A 23,857-nucleotide genomic window follows, 5' to 3' on the forward strand; every position below is an offset into this window, starting at 1 on the left:
ATTTGCCTAGTCAGATTTCTCATTGAGAGCATATTCTGCATAGCTACGCCTTGAGACCTTGAAATAAACAAATAAACAAACCATTGGTCCTCCCTGTACAAAACGGAACTTATTGCACTGCAGTCAGTCTCTCTGCACACCCAGCCAGAGCCTCCTAAAAGCGACCCCCTTTCACCTCTCCTGTCAATGGCCTGCCTGCTTCCTGCTGCCAGTGTGAGTCCAGCCCCCAGAGCTCCCCTGACCCCTGCCCCCCTTAATTGCTCCCCAGATCCTGCCAGCCGGAAAGTTTCCCTTTTCCAGCCTTCTTGTCAAGAACAGACAGGAAGATCAAAAGTACAGGTATCCCCGGCTGCTTGCTGGCTCAGGCTGCCTCGAAAGTGTGCAGACTGCAGGACAGTGCTTGACTAATTAATTTAGAAGGAACACGGCCGGGCCTTTCACAGGCAGTCTGCCTGGGAAAGGCCCGGCCCATGTTCCGTCTTAATATTTAGTCACCCAGGCAGCTTTCAAATACATTCCTTCAGGCTGCGTGAAGCTGCAGCCATCCACTGTCATGATTACTGGGGTCAGGACAGGTCACTCATAACAATAACAATGCTAATACTTACTTAATAATCACTGCTCCCCCTGCCTCATCGATATGTTCTCGTTCTCTTGCTCCGGGCTCACTCGTGACTGCAGACAGAGTGCACTCCCAAGCTGGAAAATTCTGGAAGACACCTCCCCAGACCCCAGCACCCAATCAGTAATCAAAACAACAACTGTCACTGGAACTCTCGAGGAAGAGGCAGAGGCCCAGCCCCACCCCACTACTTTCCCTGAAGCTGAACTGGCCCGCCCCCAGCCATTGCAATGAATTGGGAGCTTCAGACTCCTCCCTGGGCTCCACGAAGTTCGCCCAAATGCAAAGCTGTATTCTGGCAGTGATACACAGGTCCTGCCCCCCTGTGTGTCATCACTGCTCTGCTTTCTGGCTCCAGGGCGAAGAATTTTTCGCCCTGCCAAAAGCATGCACAGCAGAGGCAGAGGCAGAGGCAGCCAAGAGCCATTACCCCCCCACCCGCTCAAAGAAAACCCAGATTTGCCCATGTTTGTTCACCAAGCAGCCAGCACAATTTATTTCTAGCTGCTTGGTGTTCCACCTCACATTTTTTTAATCCCCCAAGGGTGGTAGGGCGGCGCCCATCTCGCCCATGTACACCAGCCACCCCTGAACAGACGACATCCGTACACTACTGGACAACGGAGAAACAGTGGCCCTCATTCTACTCGACCTCTCCGCCGCCTTTGACACTGTCTGCCACAACACCCTCATACAACGACTCAGCAACATAGGCATAAAAGGAAAAGCCTTGGACTGGATCATCTCGTTCCTAGCTGGAAGAACTCAGAGAGTCCGACTTCCCCCTTTCAAATCAGAGGCCACCGAAGTCATCTGCGGTGTACCACAAGGTTCATCACTCAGTCCTACCCTCTTCAACGTTTACATGAGTCCACTCGCCTCCATCGCGCGTCAACACAACCTTAACATCATCTCCTACGCTGAAGACACACAGTTGATCCTCTCCCTCACCAAAGACCCCAAGACCGCCAAAACCAATCTTCACGAAGGCATGAAAGAGGTAGCCGTATGGATGAAACACAGCCGCCTAAAACTTAACTCAGACAAAACGGAAGTGCTCATCCTTGGATCATCCCCCTCTGCCTGGGACGACTCATGGTGGCCCTCGGATCTGGGCTCAGCACCTATACCCACAGACCACGCACGCAACCTTGGCTTTATCCTCGACTCCTCACTCTCGATGACCAGACAAGTCAACGCCGTATCATCCTCCTGCTTCAACGTACTCCGTATGCTCAAAAAAATCTTCCACTGGATCCCCACCGAGACAAGAAAGACCGTCACCCACGCACTGGTTACGAGTCGACTAGACTACGGAAATACCCTCTACGCAGGAATGACAGCCAAATTACAGAAAAAACTCCAACGCATCCAAAACGCATCAGCGAGACTCATTTTGAACATCCCTCGCCAAGATCACATTACCGGACACCTGAAAGACCTCCACTGGCTTCCCGTCAACAAAAGAATTACATTCCGTCTCCTCACCCACGCACACAAGGCCCTCTACAAACTAGGGCCCGAATGCCTCAACACTCGTCTAACCTTCTACACACCCACCCGCCAACTAAGATCCTCCAGTCAAGGCCTCGCAGCAGTTCCGCGTATTCAAAGATCCACCATGGGAGGTAGATCCTTCTCCTACCTGGCAGCCAAGACCTGGAACTCTTTCACCACTCACCTCCGCCTTACACAGAACCACATCTCCTTCAGAAAAGAACTTAAAACCTGGATATTTGATAAATAATGACCCCCCTCCCCAAGCGCCTTGAGACCCTATGGGTGAGTAGTGCGCTATATAAATTCTTGAACTTGAACTTGAATTATTGGAAACTGCTGCTTTGGAGAAGGACAGCAGATTGATCTGAAATAGGTTTTAGTCTGAGTTCTTTTTTTAATCTGCTATAAGAGGTAGAAAATCAATAAATGGGTAATTATGAATAACCTTCTCTCTTATGACATATGAATTGTTTTAATTCCCAATTTCGAAGAGTTTTTTTAAGATGTACTGTAATTTTTTCTTTTTTTTGTGTATATTTTGTTATTCGCGTATTTTATGTATTGCTAATTCATTTGTCTTGTGCACATTTATTCCATGACCAAATTAGGTCGAAAAAAGATGTGTTTGGTTAATTGAAAAAGAAACGAGGGATAGAACAGTATTTATGTGTTGCAAACAAATATGTATGTATATTTTTTTAAGAAGTTTTACATAGCACGAGCTTGACCTGAAGGTATCGGGCATCAGAGCGCTTTACACAAGCACCAGTTGCGTTACATGAGGACACATTAATTTTTATTAGGCAGAGGGAGATTAGGGGCCAGATGTAGGTAATTCTATTTTACCGATTCATAAATACCGAATTTTACCGATTCGGTATTTATGAATCGGTAAAATAGAAGGTGGGAGATGTAGGAAAAAATAATTATTCAATTACCAAATCGGTAACATTCGGTATTTACCGATTCGGTAAATACCGAATCGGTATTTCCTATTGATTCCTATGGGCTGTGAAGCCCATAGGATTCAATGGGAAATACCGATTCGGTATTTACCGAATCGGTAAATACCGAATGTTGCAAAGGTGCAGGGGGTGTCACTTTGACACCCTCTAGCACCCGAAGTAAAGGCATGTGTGACATGTGGCACACATACATGCCCTTAGGGCATGTATGTGTGTCACATTGCACAGTGTGCATGCACAGATGTGCATGCACACCTGGATTCGGTATTTTACCACCCAATTGGATTGGGTGGTAAAATACCGAATCTGTAAGGCCTTTGGGACTCAGAAGAGTCCCACCTACATCTGTGATTTACAGAATCGGTAAAATACCGGTCGGTAACGGCCGAAATCGGCCGTTACCGACCGGTATTTGGGCTCCTACATCTGGCCCTAAGTGATTTGCCCAGAATGATAGGATGTTGCATATCCTTGCAGAGACTTGAACCCGGTTCCCCAAATTTAACTTCGACCGCCTTAGCCGTTAAGCCAACTCCTCTTCTCAAAACTGCTTATTGAATGAGTGAAGGCAAATGGGAAGTTAATACAGAGCAGCAATACATCAGAGTGGCAAGATCATTGTAGAATTGAAGTCAAAAGAAGTAGATGAATTACCATAGAAAATAGAACCAAACTGATACATCAAAAGTGAGGAATGGTGCAGAAGAAGGAGTAAAAGATCATTTAAAATCAATGACTGGGAGTTCTGAAGCCTGTAGGATCTATTGAGATGTCCCTATTTTGGCATTGCATACGAGGGAGGAAGAGGACAGCTTCCTTAGACAGTGAACGTGCATTGTTTCCATTCATGTGGCTGGAGGGTGGATGTTCTGACACTGAGTGAGGAGGATGGAGACAGGGCTTTGTGAGCTGCAATTTGGTAGTTGGTGGGTGTTAGGGTTGTGAGTGCCATTCCTGTTGTGCAAATGTAGGAAGTTTCTATGTCAGGCCTGCCCATTTGTCAGTCCCTGATTGCTGCTGAAAAAGGCTGATGACAGCCAGGTGCAAAAACCTCACAATTCATTGTACGTATGTAGTGGGACTCTAACTCGAAAACAGCATCAGTGCTACCTGCTGTGGTGAGCTTCACTTTGCGCAAAGGCTGTATCTGGAGAACAGCTTGGAAAGGACGCTAGATAGAGATAACTACCTCAAACTCGTTCTGAACTTGGAGACAGTGGATCCACATCCTATGTCTAGAAAATGTGTATAAAAGTGGGATCCAAAAAAGCTTACTTCCAGTCCAAAGTTCTTTATGACCAAGGAAGGGAGTGCACCACAGAATACTTGAAAGATTGATGTGTGACCTAGATTGAAGCCTGGCTGACAGAGGGCTTACATGATGTCTACATTCCTGCTGTATGTGTTAAGGATGCCCAGTGCCGGAAAGCCGGCCTGGCAACTAAGGGATGAAGGAGTCTTGATGGCACTGCAGGAGGAGAGGCTGACCAGGGGGAAAAGCCCAAAATGCTGCATGTCAAGTGACACCCAGTGAAATCTGACTGCCTGAGAGATTGAAGCCAGCAGCACCTCAATCAATCAGTCAATCTACTTATAAAGCGCACTACTCACCCACGAGGGTCTCAAGGCGCTGAGGGAGGGGGTGTTGCTACTGCTCAAAGAGCCATGTCTTGATGAGTCTTCTGAAGGTGAGCAGGTCTTGGGTCAGCCGCAGGTGGGTGGGGAATGTGTTCAAGGTCTTGGCGGCGAGAGAGGAGAAGGCTCTGCCACCGGAGGTTGCTCGTTGGATGCGGGGGACAGCAGCGACGGCTGTCCTATGTTGCAGGGGATCTTCTGGTCTCTCTCTCTGGTCCTCATCAAGAACCATCCCAGCTCTTGTTAGACTGCAGCTGCTGTGCAGCATGACCACTGCAACAGCCCTCGTCAGGGTACAACTGCTATATTATATGAGGCCTACTCTGTACTGTTTCGGATTGTAACAACTGTGTTGTGATCCTTTTACCAGCCCATGTTCTGATGCAATTAGAAAGCTGTGTGATTTCTGCAGTGGTCATGTTGTGTGTTCCTCTGCAAAGGCCAAAAAGTGGGCTGGGACTGGTGAGAACTCCAAGAGCTTGCAGAGGTGCATCCACTTGCTCACTTGAGATGCAGTGTATGCTGAAAGTTGTGGGCTGTGTCTGGCTTCTCCTATCACCACTGTCAGGCAGCACACAAAGGCAGTGGCTTCCTGCCTGTGGTTGGAACCAATACGATGTGCCACCCAACGATGCACATGAGGACTGGAGGCTGTTTTCATCCCTGCTGCAACATCAGGTGTCAGTATAAGAATGAACTGGATGCACATTTTAACTTGTGTGGACACAGTATGCACTTGTGCCAAATTCATGCTCCTGTAAAAACTTGCAGGGTGTCTACCTCAGAGAGGGCCACTGAGAGGGAGGGAATAGAAAGCTGCAGCACCCACAGAAGTGTGACCAGGAATATTTTCCTGTATACTTCAATTGGACAGTGTAGTATTTGGTATTACTGCATGATTAAAGGTTATTTTCTTCCTCACTGGGTTGGTGTAGTATTCTGGGTTTAGTATTTATATTGCTGCACTTCTCTGCATCTAGCTACTCAGCCAGTGTGAGTGTTCCAGGTTAGAATGTGAGTGTGATTGACATGGATGGAATGCTTGTGTGACTGGAATGAGGGTTGGCAGTTGGAGTATGGGCTGAGTAGCTAAGAGGCTGCTCCTGGTGGGGCTGCTTGTTCCAGCTTAATACTTCCTGTACCTCTATCTATGGTTAAATAAACCTACTTCTCAACTCTACCTCATCTGCCTCGGCTACATCTCTTCATGTATGTATGACTAAAATACTACATTATTCTTGGCGACGATCTGGAGACTTTCCTGCGCAAAATATGCCTATTTACAAGAGATGGGAGTAACCTGCAACTAAAGTGGAACAAGCATCAATCATCAAAAGTAAGGAACCTCTACCAACACGTAAAGTAGCCCCACCAGTGCCGAACACACCAGGCAGCCCTGGCAAAAGCGTCCTGTCAAGTCATCTTAAACAAGGTTTCTGCGTCGCAAATCATCTCTGAAGCTGCCTAGTTGACACAGAGGAAACAACATCTCTTTTTATGTCAAAAAACAACATCCAAATTCGAATGCCTATGGAAACAAGCGGTGCCAGCACAGAACTTATCTCTGTAACCAAGGTATTTGGTGACTGCATATATTTTAGAACAAGTGTGTGGAAAATGACTCTTTTACTCAAAATATTAAATGTGTAATCATCTTCGTGTGCGTGTACCATGCTAGCGCTGTACATGGTTGAATTTTTCATGTGACTGCCTGTTTATTTGATCTTGGGTCAACCTCCACCTTAGGGCGCTTCAAGTAATAAGCCTTACTTTATGTCTATATGAATAACGACCTTCCTCCAGCAACTGTTCTAATTATTTAAAGAAGAGTTTTTGTGTTGTTCAACACCAGTAAAACGTGTGAATTTTGGAAAAGGATGCTTTAAATATCGAATAACTTGCATGTACCTGAATTGGTGTGGAAACTAACGGCTGACTTGGTGCCAGTAATTCCGTTGGTGTGGAGCTCCTTTCCTCTTCTCTGCATGCTTGGAATGATGACGCTGTCGAATCTTGTGGGAGGTTTCGGCGAAGGGAATGCGTCATAAATCTTGTCATTGACTCGTCAGCACGGCAGCATACTTCCGCAGCGTTGCCCCATCGTGAGCCACCCTGTGCTGCGTAGTTAACGTGCCACCATTAAGGAGATCCAGATGAATCTGGTATTGATGTTGCCGTGTGAGGATAAGGAGGAAAAGCGTTATGAAAAACGACGGAGCTGTATTTAAAAAATGTTGGTTTAATGAGGGCATCGATACTGCAGTGTTCAGCACTCGGGAAATGAGGTCAGACATCAAATCTATTTTCCAAGGACTTGTGAACTCTGTTGTACATTTTCTGCAGCACACAGGGGAAGCAGCACATAGAAAACGAAGGACATGTGAGATCTAAATTACATTTTAAACAGCACACAAGAAACGAAATTTCATTTTTGGATGGTATTTGAAGTACTTTTTCTTTCACAGTTTATGTACGACACTGCCATCTAGTGTCCAAAGTTGGTATTTTCCTTTTGAATTTGTGATCAACTATTTTCTGTGGTTTCTTTCCTTCACTTCTTCAAGGAATTATTCAAGTCACGCCTGTCTATCAACCCGGTGACAGGCACACCTATGATTGTGATACATTTTTGTGCATAATTTTAAGATACAGTATGTTCAAATTTTGAAATGTACAAGAAATGTATTGTTTAATTTATGATGGGTTCTCTCGCCCTTATGTCTACACTGCATTATGCTTGTGTCACTTTTCATGTGTTTACGCATAAGTTGTTTAGGGTTCTCTCACCCTCATTTCACTGCTTTAGTTTGGTACATGTGTTCTCCTACACATGTTTACGAAAGTTTTTGTTAAGGGTTCTCTCACCCTCATTTGCAATTTTGTATCCCTATTCTTGGGATGGGTTTAGGTTGTGATCCTATTTCCCCTCATGGTTTTACCATATGTTAACCCTTATGTCTGGGTTATAGGGTTTAAGTCTTTGTTTAGGACTTTATACCTTCTCGACCTGTGTTGGACACCTTGTTGTATGTTATTGCGTGCATGTCGCACTGTGCGAATCTCTCTTTAGTGTCCAGTGTGTAAGACGCCCTGTGCATCACATTTTTATCTATGTCTTGTGTAAGCTGGTTGTGCTTCACTTCTTACCTATGTGTTAGTTTGACACATTGTGCTGCACCTATTCGTGCCGCATGTGTGCATGGGTCCTGTCCCTTGTTACACCTTCTTCTTTTTGGTTATGGGTAACCCCATATTTTTGGAAAACAAGTAGGAGAGTAAGGAGTTGTGTCCGTGAACATCGGACGGGAAATACTCCTGATTCCCTGGTCAAGGATCAAAAGAACAAAATGGAGGAGTACTACCCGATGAGGGTATGTGAAGGCTCTTGTCTGAACTCAGGAAGAATTGTTCCTTTGTTAGGAAACCCCTCACTCACCACCTAGTGGTGACTTGCTTCATCATCGGGGCCCACCCAAGTGGCCTAGCGTCACTTGGGTGTGCTTCAACACCTGCAACTGCAGTGGAGCTGGTAGTGAAGTGTGGGGTGCAAACAAAAAAGAATGTGAGTGTTAAAAAATTGTCCTGGTATTCTTTTGTATAGAGTTTTAATAAAAAAGATACTGGACAAAATTAAAAGATAAGGTTGAGATAGTAGTGGGGAAGTTACGGCCCACTTATCTCTGTTTTATGTGTTGGTCGACATGTTTCTACCATAAGGGGAAAATCCCCGGTATTCCTCAGGACCAAAACAAGGAAGTGGGTGGTATGTGCCCCCTAAAAGACACACCCAGACCTAAATCCTTGGACAGCCAGAAGAAAAATCAGCTTCTGGGACGCACACCTAAAATAGAGGGTGCTTTAAAACAATGCTGTAGCTCAACTCGAGCTGCATCAGGCAGGAGGGGGGCGCTATGCCGGTAACAACATAGTAGTTGTCAGGGCGAGATCAGGCGGTTCACCTACTTCCCCGTGCTCGCTGCTCGGTAGGAGCCGAGCAGCGAGCACGGGGAAGTAGGTGAACCGCCTGATCTCGCCCTGACAACTACTATGTTGTTACCGGCATAGCGCCCCCCTCCTGCCTGATGCAGCTCGAGTTGAGCTACAGCATTGTTTTAAAGCACCCTCTATTTTAGGTGTGCGTCCCAGAAGCTGATTTTTCTTCTGGCTGTCCAAGGATTTAGGTCTGGGTGTGTCTTTTAGGGGGCACATACCACCCACTTCCTTGTTTTGGTCCTGAGGAATACCGGGGATTTTCCCCTTATGGTAGAAACATGTCGACCAACACATAAAACAGAGATAAGTGGGCCGTAACTTCCCCACTACTATCTCAACCTTATCTTTTAATTTTGTCCAGTATCTTTTTTATTAAAACTCTATACAAAAGAATACCAGGACAATTTTTTAACACTCACATTCTTTTTTGTTTGCACCCCACACTTCACTACCAGCTCCACTGCAGTTGCAGGTGTTGAAGCACACCCAAGTGACGCTAGGCCACTTGGGTGGGCCCCGATGATGAAGCAAGTCACCACTAGGTGGTGAGTGAGGGGTTTCCTAACAAAGGAACAATTCTTCCTGAGTTCAGACAAGAGCCTTCACATACCCTCATCGGGTAGTACTCCTCCATTTTGTTCTTTTTTAACCCCATATTTTCTCAGTTCCTCTCATGAGGAGTGGAAATTTTGCCACATTGTGCTGCACCTGTTCGTGCCGCGGGTGTTTTAGGGTTTGTCCTTTTAATACTTTCATTCATGGGTAGCCCCATATTTTCAGTGTTCCTCTTATGAGGTGTGGAATTGGTTTGCCACATTGTGTTGCACTATCTTGTGCTGTGTGTGTTTTATGAGGTATTTCCTCTGTTACACCTTCATTCATGGGTAGCCCCATATTTTCTATGTTCCTCATATGAGGAGTGGAATTGTTTTGCCACATTGTGCTGCACCTTTCCGTGCTGCGTGTGTTTTCTTGGGTTTGTCCCTCGTTACACCTTCGCTTATGGGTTAATCCCATGTTTTCTTAATTCCTCTCTTGAGGAGTGGCTTTTATTTGCCACTGTCTACCTTCGTGAAGACGTTTTCTTCATGTTAGGTCTTACTCTCTTGTTATTTGTGAGTTCGTCTCTCATATTTCAATTTCCAATTTTCTTTTTCTTCAGTATTGAAGGAGGAGGATGGTGTCAGTGTTAGTATTAGTATTTACTGTCTCCTTCTTCCTTCTTTCCTGGCTTTTGTCTGTTTACCCTCTCGTGGTGTGAAGTCCTTCTCATCCCTGGGTTCACGGATAAATATTACTACTGTAAATTTTGATTGTGGATAGTTTTCAAATATTACTACTGTATACCTTGATTTTGAATAGTTTTCTTCTTCGCTCTCAGGTTCTTTTTGTTTTCCATTTCGAGAGGGAGAGGATGTGTAGTATTCTGGGTTTAGTATTTATATTGCTGCACTTCTCTGCATCTAGCTACTCAGCCAGTGTGAGTGTTCCAGGTTAGAATGTGAGTGTGATTGACATGGATGGAATGCTTGTGTGACTGAAATGAGGGTTGGCAGTTGGAGTATGGGCTGAGTAGCTAAGAGGCTGCTCCTGGTGGGGCTGCTTGTTCCAGCTTAATACTTCCTGTAACTCTATCTATGGTTAAATAAACCTACTTCTCAACTCTACCTCATCTGCCTCGGCTACATCTCTTCATGTATGTATGGACTCAAATACTACAGTTGGACATTGAGTTATTGTGTGTCTTAGTGAAGTGTTGAGTTCTGAAATTATGCCATCCACATTAAGTCCCTGAGAAGCTTGTGAGTGCCTGCCCTGACAACCCTAAAATTCAAGTGTTGAAAGGGTTGTACTTAGTGCGGTCTGCAGACCTGTAGGAGGACAGACCCCAGGACACCAATGTCAAATCACCTCGCAACTCATGTTTTGGGCTCAGTACCCTTTGTCTGTCTTGTGGACCCCAAACAGGATCTGACAATGTTTGATTGTTATCCAATCTACCCTGTCTAGTCATATTTGTACAGAGCTGTGTCGCGAAAATTAGCAAACAAAATAAACTGATTGATGAATATAGATTAGGCTTCTGATATAGTGTGCTATCATCTGCAAAACCTTGCCTTAAAGAGAACAAATGCTGTCATGTGTTACTTCTATTATAAATGAATTTCTTAAAATGTATATACCAGTAATTCCCTATGTTTATGTTTATTATTTTGTTATCTGTTTCCAGAATCCTGAGTTCAGGGAATTTTTACTTACAAAACTCATCAATGGAGAAAATGCCTGCTGCAAGTCAGACAAGTTTGCTAAACTTGAGGTAAGGAGATCTTCCAGTTAAGTTCAATATGAAATAAAAAAAAATGCATATTTTGATCACTTGTTACTGGATAATCCCAATCAGGAGGTGTTAAAATGGCCTGATTACATTACAGGGACCTGATGGTGTGCTATCATATCCAAAAGACCTTTGCAACTTGCTCTATTATTTTATTTAACAACTAGTTCTTAATACAGATTTAGGAATGCAAGTAAAAATGGTTTAGGATATGTATTATGGAAAAACTATAGAGACATTTTAACATTTCAGTATATACTAAAGCATCACCAGTAGACTCATAATCATCAATATTTTTAATGATGATGTTGATCGAATATTATGCAGTATACACAGTAATCTAAATCTTATGAGGTTATGAATTTATGTGTAGTAATTTCCCAAGCCTAACGATATTTTCACGAATAAGTATTCTTTCTCCCTTCAAAGCATAATCGATTACAGAAAAAAATGTCTACGCAGTCACCACCCCATTTCATGATTTTGACACTGCATATAATCTTACCATGGTTGTCACTGAACACACAAATGCAAAGGTTACCTAACCCACATATGTTAAAATCGGCTGTTGCCATTGTCCCAAAATAATCACTACAGATTTACTATTTCAGACAAAAATAACCGGAATCTCAGTGGCGACTAGCAGCGCTAAAATATGGTGGGCGAGATGGCGCCAAACTCACCATAAATGCATTATCCGCCCAATGAAGCCCTTCTCCCCGGTGTCCACGAACAGAAATAGAAGGACTTCCTTCCTGCCCAGTGGAATACGAAACCCATCAATCCTGCAGCTGCTCTCATGCTGTCTTCAGCATGAGAGGAACTCCAGGATTGGCTGGAGTAGGCTAACCCAGCATTCATTTTGAGGCTGGGGACCTGTGCCAGCAATCCCGCGACTGTTTCACAGCCCTGGTATGACTGGGTCTCGAGTGCGCATGTCAAGCTGGCTGTCACAAGACAGCTGGCCAATCCGACATGCGCACTGAAAGAGGCATCACTCATCCTGAAATCATAGAAGTCGGCCCCGCCAGTTGCCCTCACGTACGCAGGGCAAAATAAAATGGCATTGCCATGCCATTTTATTTGTGTTTGGCTGCTGTGCTTGCAGTAGGTGGACAACGCTCCTCCGCCCCATATGAGGAACCGGCTCTGCTGAGTCCACTGGCGGCCCTTAACATTTTGAACACATGCAACACCTAGACTGTAAATATATGGAGTATCAGATGCGTGTGCATTCAAAACCTTTTCTGAGAGATTGCCACCTCTGTGCCCCTGGAGCATAGTTACTTAGACTGTGCCTGAGCTCCTCAAAATAACAATGACCTATGATTTAATGGCCAATTCTCAATATATGGAAAAATTGGGACTTTCAGAACGTTGACGTGGAATGTCATCTAAGGGAGAATGGTGTCAAAACTTGCATATGCTCCAGAGATCTACTTCTAATCTGCATGTCACTCATGCTTTAATTGAACATGTTCTCTGACTGATGAAAGCTTGTACTAGTCTGCCCTGCTGGATCTGTTCTGCTGGGAAAAGATTGCACTTGTTGCCTGCTGTGGGAGTTGCCAGCCTGCTTCATTACTACCATCCAATAAAAAGTCTGCGAGGAAGCAAAATTACTGCTGTCTGATTAGCATGAGTCCTGTGATTGGGAAAACTTACAGTGCTGCTGTGCATCCTATATTTGTGCTCTGCAAGAGAAAAGCCTGCACTATTTCTGCAGAAGATGTACCTGGTCTATGAAGATGTGGTGTTTTCACTGCTGACTGAAGGTGTCTTATAAAAAAAGGATATGTAATATGATTTTGCATAGCATGCCCTATAAACAGGGACTTTTGCACAATAGTTGATGTGAGTTGTTTATAGCCCTGAGGAAGTACAGAAAGAGGAAACATTTGAGTGCCAAAACATGTTAGCCGATAAGAGAAGCAAGGTCTGTTGTAATACCCTCCCTTTTTCAATCTTGTGACTTGGAGACACTAGTAATAAGCATTATTAAGTCACCAACACACAACTTTAATATAGCTCTGAGAGTTTAACAAAAGGAAAACATAGTAGCCAATTCGCTACCAAAACTAGGGAACCCATAACTAGGAGACAACACAACCAGTGAATAGTAGAGCTCTTGGAAGTTCATAATTGTAGTTGTGGAACCCACTGATGAACATACTGATATGAATGTATGGTATTTCTGTTAGAGGTTTGACTCTTTCTTCCAGGTGTGTTGTGCTTTTTATATGCTAATGCATGTTTACTGATAGTGTACAACAATCCTTCAACTATTCTAACGCCCTCTTTAGTGTGTTAGCTACTTTTAACCCTTTCGCTGCGGCGGCAATTCGGCCGCAGCGCTAAGGGCGGTGGGGCCACGTGGCGCTCCGACATTTGTGATGGAACCGCTCCGTCCCACCCCTCGGGTGGGCACTGCTTGTGACGGAGCGGTTCCGTCACGGCCACGCCCGCTCAATAGAACGCGCCGCGCAGGCGCTGCGAGCGGACCATGATGGAACCGCTCCGTCACCAGCACAGCCCACCCGAGGGGCGTGACGGAGCGGTTACGTCACAAGCGTGGGAGGGGTTAATGTACCTGCCCTGTATACATGAAATAATTGTGTGATGCTCCTCCTGCTACTGCCACCTGCCCGTTACCTTTTCTTTGCATTAGGGAGAGCTGCACCACGCCTGCCCATGTTGTATCTTTGCTGTGAAGCCCAGTATAAAACTTTCCAATACACAAAATACAAAGCATATTATATTACCAAGGCTGGTTATAACAAAGGGCGCGAACAGAAAGAGTGACCCTTACGGAATATGTGAGCAGGTCAACGGTTCTGTGCTTGAAAGAAGCAGATTTTGAAATGGACCAGATGACTTTGCAACATTTCAATGCTTACCTGACAGGTGGCTCCGTGTCAAGTATAACACCTTCAGCCAGTTCTGGTACTTGAGTCAACATCACTTTGGATTCTGGGGTTTGTAACCCATGCAGAAAGTGCAAAGGCAAAAATAGAAGCCCCACAATTCAATACGCTGCTGGCTGAAAAGCGCTGAATGGCTGATATGTCATAGTGCATTTGACAGAGTAGTAAAATGCAAAATAACATTTCCTTCTTGACTTTCTCCGTTTTTCTTGAAGGTTAATCAGTCCGGTGGGGCAGAGGGCAGAGATAGCCTTTCAGATGCAAATAGCAAAACCTTTCTGCTAACCGGCTCACGTTAATGCTCTTTGGGGAAAAATGTCATGCAAAAAGTGCATTGTTTCCAAGAACAGTGCCAGCAGAAAGGGAAAAACAGAGTGCTGGCATCCATCTTACTGAGCTTCTACATGTGACCTGCCCTGAAGTGGTTCATTATGTTCTGTCCCATGAGGGCTGCCAGGGTTCAAGTCCAGAAGTAAGTAATCTGGAAGGTACAGTGGCGGCTGGTGGCATTTGAAAGTGGTGAGCGTAAAAGTTTGGGATGAGTGCCCTATAAGAAAGCTGGAAGGTTAATAAAGCAATTGTAGTTAGGATATCATTAGGGCACAAAAGAATGCGCGACACAGGCTGATACTACTATGCATATTATGGGACCTCTGGTGGTCTTTTAATAAAAACTCCTCTGAATTTCAAGAGCGTCCACCATCGTATCATAAGGTACAATACAAACCCCATTTACTTAAGTAGTACAGAAACACACCAGGCCAACTATGACTGTTAGCATTCCTCTTGACGTCCATCCGTCAGCTCACTGAGCCACCATTTCAGTCACCACACCACCGTATATTGTGTTCTTTATACTTTGGCAACAGTGTACTTGGAATCAGCACATGCTGAAATTCAGAAACAAATATTAGAACATTAACAAAAATAAACATTAGGGCCTCATCACGATGAATATTGTGTCGATAGGGCACGCAGATAGAGACGGAAAGTGTTGATTCATGAGCGATCTTTCAGCTTCTCTTCTGCACTCTTTGAAACGTTGACTTTCTAAATGTTCATTCACCGCATTTAATAAAAGCAGAGAACTGCTAAGAAATGGCAAATCTGTGGGGGCTGATGGGCTGGCTCCTATACCAGGTATGAGCAGGTATAAAGGAGACATTCAACCATGGCAGTGAGTTTGGGCAGTGCAAGAGAGGAGAGGAGTTGGCCCAATGGCTTGGGTGGTCGACCTCAAATCTGGGGAACTGGGTTTGAGTCTCTGCAATGACGCTGAACATCCTGTGATTCTGGGCAAATCTCCCCGTGCCTAATAAAAATGAATGTGTCCTCATGTAATGCAACTAGTGCTATGTAAAGCGCTCTGATAAACGATTCGGGTCAAGTTCGAGCTATATAAAACTCTATAAAAAAAAAAGAGGAAACAGTTCCCGGTAGATACGAAATCTGTGTTTCAACCTTATAAACGATTGATGTTTGTAATGTTGCCCGCATATCGGGCCAACCCATACTGCACACTTAAGTGGGGATGTTGTTGTGTTTTCCCACAGAGCGTAAAAGAAATGGGCTCACCCTGCGTCCGCGCGGGCCGGCACGCAGCCAAGTTAATAAATAGCCCAGGGCTCTGGGCGTGACTTCAGTTAGTTGCTGGCCACTACGATAACCGCACGCGTGTGTGTGCCTTCTGTTTGCCAGCGCCCCACACGAGACGACAATGTTCATTGTTTGTATTTCAGGACTGTCAGTTAGCAAAATTAGTACAAAGTTTCATCAGCATGGGAAGTTCTCTTGAGATAACTTTGAGTAATTAATACAATCACATCCTGTAAAGATTAATGAAGCTACTTTCGAAAAATAAATTTAGTAGCACAGTTAAAGTTAAAAATCAACATGAACTGATGTGTGTTTCTCCGTAACTGGTGTTACATTCTTTCCAATAATGACATTGAGGACCACAAAACAAGCTTCAAAATGATCGTTTCTCGAACATATAAACCCGCTGCTTCTTTCTTGGCTGAAAACTGTTCACTCCCACACAGGAAGGTTAAGATTCCAATATACTTTAGACCGAACGAAGTAACTTGCCGGCAAGGTTTGACATTTAGAATCCAAGGGGAAAAAAATCGTGTATGTTCACCCTGCCTGACCTCATAAACGTCCTCCGTGACAGCGTGCACTTGTAACGGATTATGGCCATTAATAACAAGGAATTGAGGAGAAATTGACTGGTTTCATTGATTTTTATCCGCAACGCGTGGCCAGAATGACTTACTGTTGGCTGCAGTTCATGCCTTACGGCAGCAGGTGGCACTGCACTTACATCGTACTGGTTAAACCGTGCATTGTTCGACTGAAAGGCAATCATACTAAGGCACTTGTGATTGTACCTTCATCGTTCAGTAAACATGCAATTAAGACATGCAATTTGTAAGGCTGTGAATTGGCAGATTAGAAGTGTAAACTCTGAAATGTCATGGATTACCAGAAAAGGCGGAAGTACTAATTAAGCCAAGATATACAACAGATAGTTGTTAAGGATTATTTAATGGAATGCACCTTCAGTGTGTGTGCTGAATTCATGTAGTGCATTTACATTCTAGAACCAACTAGTGTTAAACAGGGACAAGTGAATAGTAACTGGGCGTCCCCCTGGATTTGGTGAGAAAATTGAGACAGGTGACAACAACATTAGTAACCACATAAGGTTACAACTAGGTAACTAAGTTGCAACTAGGTAGTTAAAATGCCAAACAAACACTTAAAATTAGAATGATTTGCTCTTTCTGGCCACACCTCTGACTCCGCCCACTGACCCAAGCCTTAGGTTATTCCCGCCCCCTGATCTCCGCCCCACAGTTCCCCTACTTTTTTCCCCCCACTTCGACCACTGCGTGTTAACAGCTTTTCCTGATCACCCAGATGTACCAGGAATCAGTGGCGTCACTAGGGTTGGTGTCACCCGGTGCGGGTTACTCATGGTGTCACCCCCGCATGGACCTCCTCCGCTCTGAGTCCGCCAGTGGACACAGATGGCAAATAACGGGACCATACAGAATCCTTAGTAACGTTTGTAAATTTAGTTTCTATATTTACAAAGGCCAAAGTGAACCACCTGCAAGTGAAGTATTGAGTTCAAGGAAAGGCCTGGCCTGCTCCCTGCCTTGAGCAATGAATCATGCTGCCGGCCGTGTGCACCTGCAAGCACAATGCACCGCCCGGGTCAGGACTAGCCTAGGAGGCTGGAAGGGTGGGGCCGACAGGGTCTTCAATTTATTTATGCGTTTTTATATAGCGCAACTTTACCCAAAGGCGTCAGAGCGCTTCACAATAGGAACAGTAATGAAACTTGAGGAGAAAATTACAAGTGAACAAATTACAAAAGCAAACGTTAAGTTACAAGAGGCAAAAGTGACAATTGTGAGCAAACAAAACACATGAGGTTGCAAACGGTGCATTACAGGAGGAAAAAACGACATGTGTGCAGGTTACAAGTGCTTAAAAGATAAACTATGACTGAAGGCAGGTTTTGAATTTTCCAATCCCTGAATGTAAGAGCTTCACATCCACTGTCTGAATGCCAAATGCATTATCTACATGAGTAATTAAACTAATAACAGTGTATAAAAGCAATTACTAATGCGTCTTTATTACTAAAGGAACACTTTTGTGAAAAATTTGAATAATGAAATACTGAGCAAAAAGCACTGTTTCTAAACTTATACCTTGCAATTTCCATCCATGCAATTCCTTAAAGATGGTTCATAATTCATTAAGCAGGTATATTACAAGGTGGTAACCTGAAACCTATCTCACTCAAGAATGTCTGCAATGAAAGCAGTAACTCGCTGAGCTTCCTACGTAAAATACAAATCTGTGACCTGCATGGTGCATGCTTCACTTTACAGCTGGGACATTAACTCTTTATACTTTGTATGAGTCAGGCGCAGGCCTGTAACTAGACTGCACACAGATCTCGCCAGCAAGTTTATTCACCACCAAAGTTATCTTACAATGCTTTGGAATTTGTTGGGTACACAAAGATAAAAAAAAACCTATGTAAAGAGGGTCTAGGGGAGTATCTTTACCGACCCTGACATATTCACACCCCTAACTCTATATATCAACAACAGAATAGGAAATGCCCGGTCAAAAGGAAGAGAAAGTGTACCCTCTCTATGTCTCCAAAACAACAGGAATCATTCAGCCACCAATCGGGTACCACCTGGTTGAGAAAGTCCCATCAGCCCACCCTTCTGGCGGAGCATCATCATGTGGGAATTGGTGATACATCCAAATAGTCCGCCCAACCATCAAATGATGGTGCGGCAATGGATGTCAACCGATATACTCTTCCCAGGGTGTATCTCGAATTGTGGTGCTGATGGTGTTGTGCAGTGCATATGAGTGAAAATTAAAAATGACTACTGGGACAAAAAATAGTTTATTAAGTATTATCCAAGTGTCAAGATTAAAACTGAAACGCCTAATAGTTTGAAATTATGACTATATAATGGCGTTTGTGCAGGACGGTCCTGCACAAACGCCATTATATAGTCATAATCCATTGCCGCACCATCATTTGATGGTTGGGCGGACTATTTGGATTTATCACCAATTCCCACATGATGATGCTCCGCCAGAAGGGTGGGATGATGGGACTTTCTCAACCAGGTGGTACCCGATTGGTGGCTGAATGATTCCTGTTGTTTTGGAGACATAGAGAGGGTACACTTTCTCTTCCTTTTGATCGGGTACACAAAGATCTCTGCACCAGGTATCTAATCCCAACAAACTATTTTAAAGTGAAGTCTGCTCGAGAGAAAACAAAGTACAATTAGAAGAGGTATAATACTGCAATTTATGGTAGACACTCAAGCACAAGATGAAACGTTACGTAGGCAATGGTAATGGTGGCACTTGTGCAAGTATCAAAAAGCAAACAAAATGCCATTACGGTAGTCCCCAGGGCAGGCCTATCGTGACTGCCCAAGAAGGAAGAATGCTTTGTTTAGCGGGCCTGGTGCACTGACTGCACTAGTAGACCCGCCCGAAGAGGGCCGTGTTTTCGTTTGTGCGAATGTGCCTGTGCGCCCAAGAAAAAAAAAGCATGTACTACTGAATCTGATTCAATAATTTGTGTGCCCCTGCACTGCCACATTTTTTTATCCTACTTAGTTCATGATCATAGCTGCCAAGGTTTCGGATTGCTATGTGTGACATTGTCAAATTTTCAGAGTAATTATGAGTGACATTACAACAACTATGAGTGACACTTTCTCGCGAGCAAAATCAGGCAATGAAGCCAAGGAAAACATTTAAATATTAGAAATTACCCCCATTTGAACAACGAGAAACCCTAAGAAGATCCTAAAACTTCTGTAAAACACCAGAAATGGAAGGGGACTAATCAGGAACACAGACTCAGCATCAGAGGGCAGGCAGGCACAGAAGCTGCTAAGAAGATGATCGCATTGATCTGCTCATTCAGGACCTGCACTAGCCTAAAAAAAAGCAAAGTTTATAGCATAGCAAGTGCAACTAGGAGCTTAGCTTATACCATCACTCTGTCTCTGGCATTATTGTTTGCAAATGCAATAAAGTAAGAAAAAGAATGCTCGGAGTGCCAGCGCAAAACCTGGAGCTGTTTTGCTCTAAATATGCGATAGTGCAAATAAATGAATAAATACAAATTGCACAAAGGTGTAAAGCAAAGTCCTAAAAACCGTTGGACATTATATTATACTGGTGTTGCACATATTTAAAGAAAGAATGTTTTGATATATGACACGTTATGGTCATTTACGTACTGAGCCCTTTCAAAAGAGAAAACAATTCCTTTTTTTTAAATGTAGATTTTTTTAAATATTGGCTATATAAATCTGTCACTGCAAATGGACTAGCTGTAACCTTGATTATTTTAAAAATATATAGATGCAGACTAGAATGCAAACACGGCTCGAGGATGTTACAAGGGTAATTATGCTTGTGTGTTGAAGAACTTTGTTCTTCACTGCCTGTGTTGCTGGACGGCCGGAAGAAAAACAATTAACAAATCATCCTACCTCAGGCACATTATGCCAACTCCTCACCACCACATACCTCCATGACCCCGTTTCTGGCAATCAATTATTAGCATGCAGTTTGGACTCCAGTCTGCTATCTTTACCACGTGGGGCCCAGGCCCGGCCGACTTAAGCCCCTGGATCGCTTCTCAGCTGCATATATTACATTAAGTAGAGAGTATACATCAGTATGACTCAGCTGACTAGACCCACCAGCAGTACAGAAACGTGCATTTTTTTTCAGGGCACACAGAGGTCAAAGCCAGGCCTGCCTGTTATTATTTCAAAAATACTAGACGAGTTTAAGCTGTACTTTCCACTTTTTAACTAACCCTAAATGAATTACATTTTGACGAGCTGAGCCTTTACTGTGGATCACACCAGACGCACGGCGCAGCCAGCCTGTCAGTCACAGAGCTAGTACAGGGCGACTCTGCTGAAGTGAGGCAGGCGTTCGGGTCCGAGCTGCAAGAAAGTGAAGTTCTATTGTTGGACCGGGAGTGGGCACCACAGTGGACAGCGGCTCAGCAACAGGTCTGCAATAATGAAATGCGATCTCATGAGTCTGAAATAATTAAATGAGATCTCATAATTTTATTTGCAGCGTGCCTGCGCGCCTCGTGTTAAAGTTGCACAACTTGTTACTTAAGTCAGTGCCAGCAGCACCTCTACAGCCTGGCGTAAAGTAAAGAGAGAAACAGACAGTAACTAAACTTACTTGTCGCTCTGGCAGACTCCCTGCAGCAGCTATGGGGAGCGCGAAAATCACGCTCCACTCCAAAATGCACTGCGCCTATAGGATACTCGATCCAACTCATATTACTCCGTTCGTCCATTTCAAATGTTAATCCGTATGTTAATCAAAATGTTTTATCTTATTTTCAACTTTTCTTTCGCTTATAATCCACATATGCAACCGAATTGTGTTATTAGGAAACTTTGCGTATCAACATGCGCCAATCCAGGCTTCTTTGTAAACACGAATCCAACACAACAAGTAGTTCTGAGCAGCGCCTTTATTCATAACCCAATGCATTTCGGGCAATTTTTTGCCCTTCGTCTGGGGTAACTGAAAATTACAAGAAAGTCCATTAGTATTAATGACCTCACCTCAATTTTAAATTAGTGCATATATCATAACTCGACAGCATCAAATTATTTACGAATACATAACATCATTTGAGTTTGCAAGTTCACAACCTTCACTAACTGAGGTTAATTCTTTGCGTCAAGAAACACAATTAAAACCAGGGTAAATTTAAATGTCACTGTGCCATGCAAAGCCCTGTTATTCGATCGTATATTCATGCTCAAACAAAAAATATTACAGGGTGCTTCACGAAGAGTGTTAAACTCGCCCTACTCCTTACTGTTAACATAGGAGTAGGGCGAGTTTAACACTCTTCGTGAAGCACCCTGTAATATTTTTTGTTTGAGCATGAATATACGATCGAATAACAGGGCTTTGCATGGCACAGTGACATTTAAATTTACCCTGGTTTTAATTGTGTTTCTTGACGCAAAGAATTAACCTCAGTTAGTGAAGGTTGTGAACTTGCAAACTCAAATGATGATATGTATTCGTAAATAATTTGATGCTGTCGAGTTATGATATATGCACTAATTTAAAATTGAGGTGAGGTCATTAATACTAATGGACTTTCTTGTAATTTTCAGTTACCCCAGACGAAGGGCAAAAAATTGCCCGAAATGCATTGGGTTATGAATAAAGGCGCTGCTCAGAACTACTTGTTGTGTTGGATTCGTGTTTACAAAGAAGCCTGGATTGGCGCATGTTGATACGCAAAGTTTCCTAATAACACAATTCGGTTGCATATGTGGATTATAAGCGAAAGAAAAGTTGAAAATAAGATAAAACATTTTGATTAACATACGGATTAACATTTGAAATGGACGAACGGAGTAATATGAGTTGGATCGAGTATCCTATAGGCGCAGTGCATTTTGGAGTGGAGCGTGATTTTCGCGCTCCCCATAGCTGATGTTTATGTAAAGTGCTTTTCGGCGAGGCACAATCCAGTTTGCACGCAAAGGCAAAGTAGTTGAAACAAACTTGGACTCAACTGAATAGAAAAGAAACAAAGGGTGTGCAGGCCACCTTCATTCATTAGACTCCCTGCAGCGCCCGCGATGCCTCTGATGCAGCGCGCCCTTTGCCATGATCATGATGAGAGTCACTCCGTAAGTTGTGGTCGATGTCCCAACAACGCTGGGATGGGACTGGGAGTAGTGTGGGTATAATTAATTAATTATGCGCATCAGGCTACCTGATTGAGGCAGAGCTGCTTGACTCGAGTCGACTAGGTTTCCCCCCGCCGCTTCTCTAGCTACCTCAGTTCCTCCTGCAGTGCAGGACGGGTCGCGTGAGTGAGGTCACATTCGGATATTAATCCCTCCCGGCTCCCCCCGCGCCCACATTCAGCCAGTGGCAACTGTATTGGTGAGGGCAGGGCCCCGTGTTTCAAATGATGATTATATTAATGTGTAAATAAAGGATGTATGACGTTATAACGCATACTTTTACAACGCCTACCTTTACCACGCAATTTTTACAACGCAGGATCCATTACAACGAAGTACCATTACAACGCATGTATTTACAACGAATATACTTTTACAACGCATACCATTACAACGTAAGTATTGGTAAGTATATAATTTTTAAAAAAATGTAAATTAATTAAAATTATTATAATTTAATTTAAATTAATTTAATTTAATTTAATGTAATTAATTAAATTTAATGTAATTTAATTTAATTAATTTAATTTAATGTAATTTAATTTTAATTTTTCTTAATTTTTATCCTGTACCCCTGTACCCCAAAAACCCAAAACTGACCCTAAACCCTAAAAATACCCCTTTACCCAAAACCCCAAAACTGACCCTGAACCCTAAAAATACCCTTTTACCCAAAAACCCAAAACTGACCCTAAACCCTAAAAATACCCTTTTACCCAAAAACCCAAAACTGACCCTGAACCCAAAAAATACCCCTTTACCCAAAAACCCAAAACTGACCCTGAACCCTAAAAATACCCCTTTACCCAAAAACCCAAAACTGACCTTGAACCCTAAAAATACCCCTTTACCCAAAAACCCAAAACTGACCCTGAACCCTAAAAATACCCCTTTACCCAAAAACCCAAAACTGACCCTGAACCCTAAAAATACCCCTTTACCCAAAAACCCAAAACTGACCCTGAACCGTAAAAATACCCCTTTACCCAAAAACCCAAACCTTGCCCTGAATCCTAAAAATACCGCTTTACCCAAAAACCCAAAACTGACCCTGAACCCTAAAAATACCCCTTTACCCAAAAACCCTAAACTGACCCTGAACCCTAAAAATACCCCTTTACCCAAAAACCCAAACGTTGCCCTGAACCCTAAAAATACCCCTTTACCCAAAAACCCAAAACTGACCCTGAACCCTAAAAATACCCCTTTACCCAAAAACCCAAAACTGACCCTGAACCCTAAAAATACCCCTTTACCCAAAAACCCAAACCTATAATATTTTTAATAAAATTATATACTTACCAATACTTACGTTGTAATGGTATGCGTTGTAAAAGTATCTGCATTGTAAATACATGCGTTGTAATGGTACTTCGTTGTAATGGATCCTGCGTTGTAAAAATTGCGTGGTAAAGGTAGGTCGTTGTAAAAGTTGCGTGGTAATGGTTGTATACCGTAAATAAATGATCTATTATTTCTCTCTCTCACCAACCGCCTCGCAGCTTCCGAGTTAAGTCCCAAATTTGAAGGGGAGACCAGACCACGACGGGGCTCAC

General features: G+C 43.5%; 1 protein-coding gene across 3 annotated transcripts in view; it reads left to right on the forward strand.

Annotated features, from left to right (window-relative positions):
• Positions 1–23,857, forward strand: part of RAP1GAP2 (RAP1 GTPase activating protein 2) — a 941,171-nt gene that overhangs the window by 770,630 nt on the left and 146,684 nt on the right. For all 3 annotated transcript variants that reach the window (XM_078679320.1, XM_078679318.1, XM_078679319.1), the window contains one exon: positions 10,946–11,032. In XM_078679320.1, the coding sequence (XP_078535446.1) occupies positions 10,946–11,032 (87 nt within the window). The remainder of the gene's footprint in view (positions 1–10,945; positions 11,033–23,857) is intronic.

Source organism: Lissotriton helveticus, chromosome 3_1 (genome assembly GCF_964261635.1).
Source record: "Lissotriton helveticus chromosome 3_1, aLisHel1.1, whole genome shotgun sequence".
Lineage (NCBI taxonomy): Eukaryota > Metazoa > Chordata > Amphibia > Caudata > Salamandridae > Lissotriton > Lissotriton helveticus.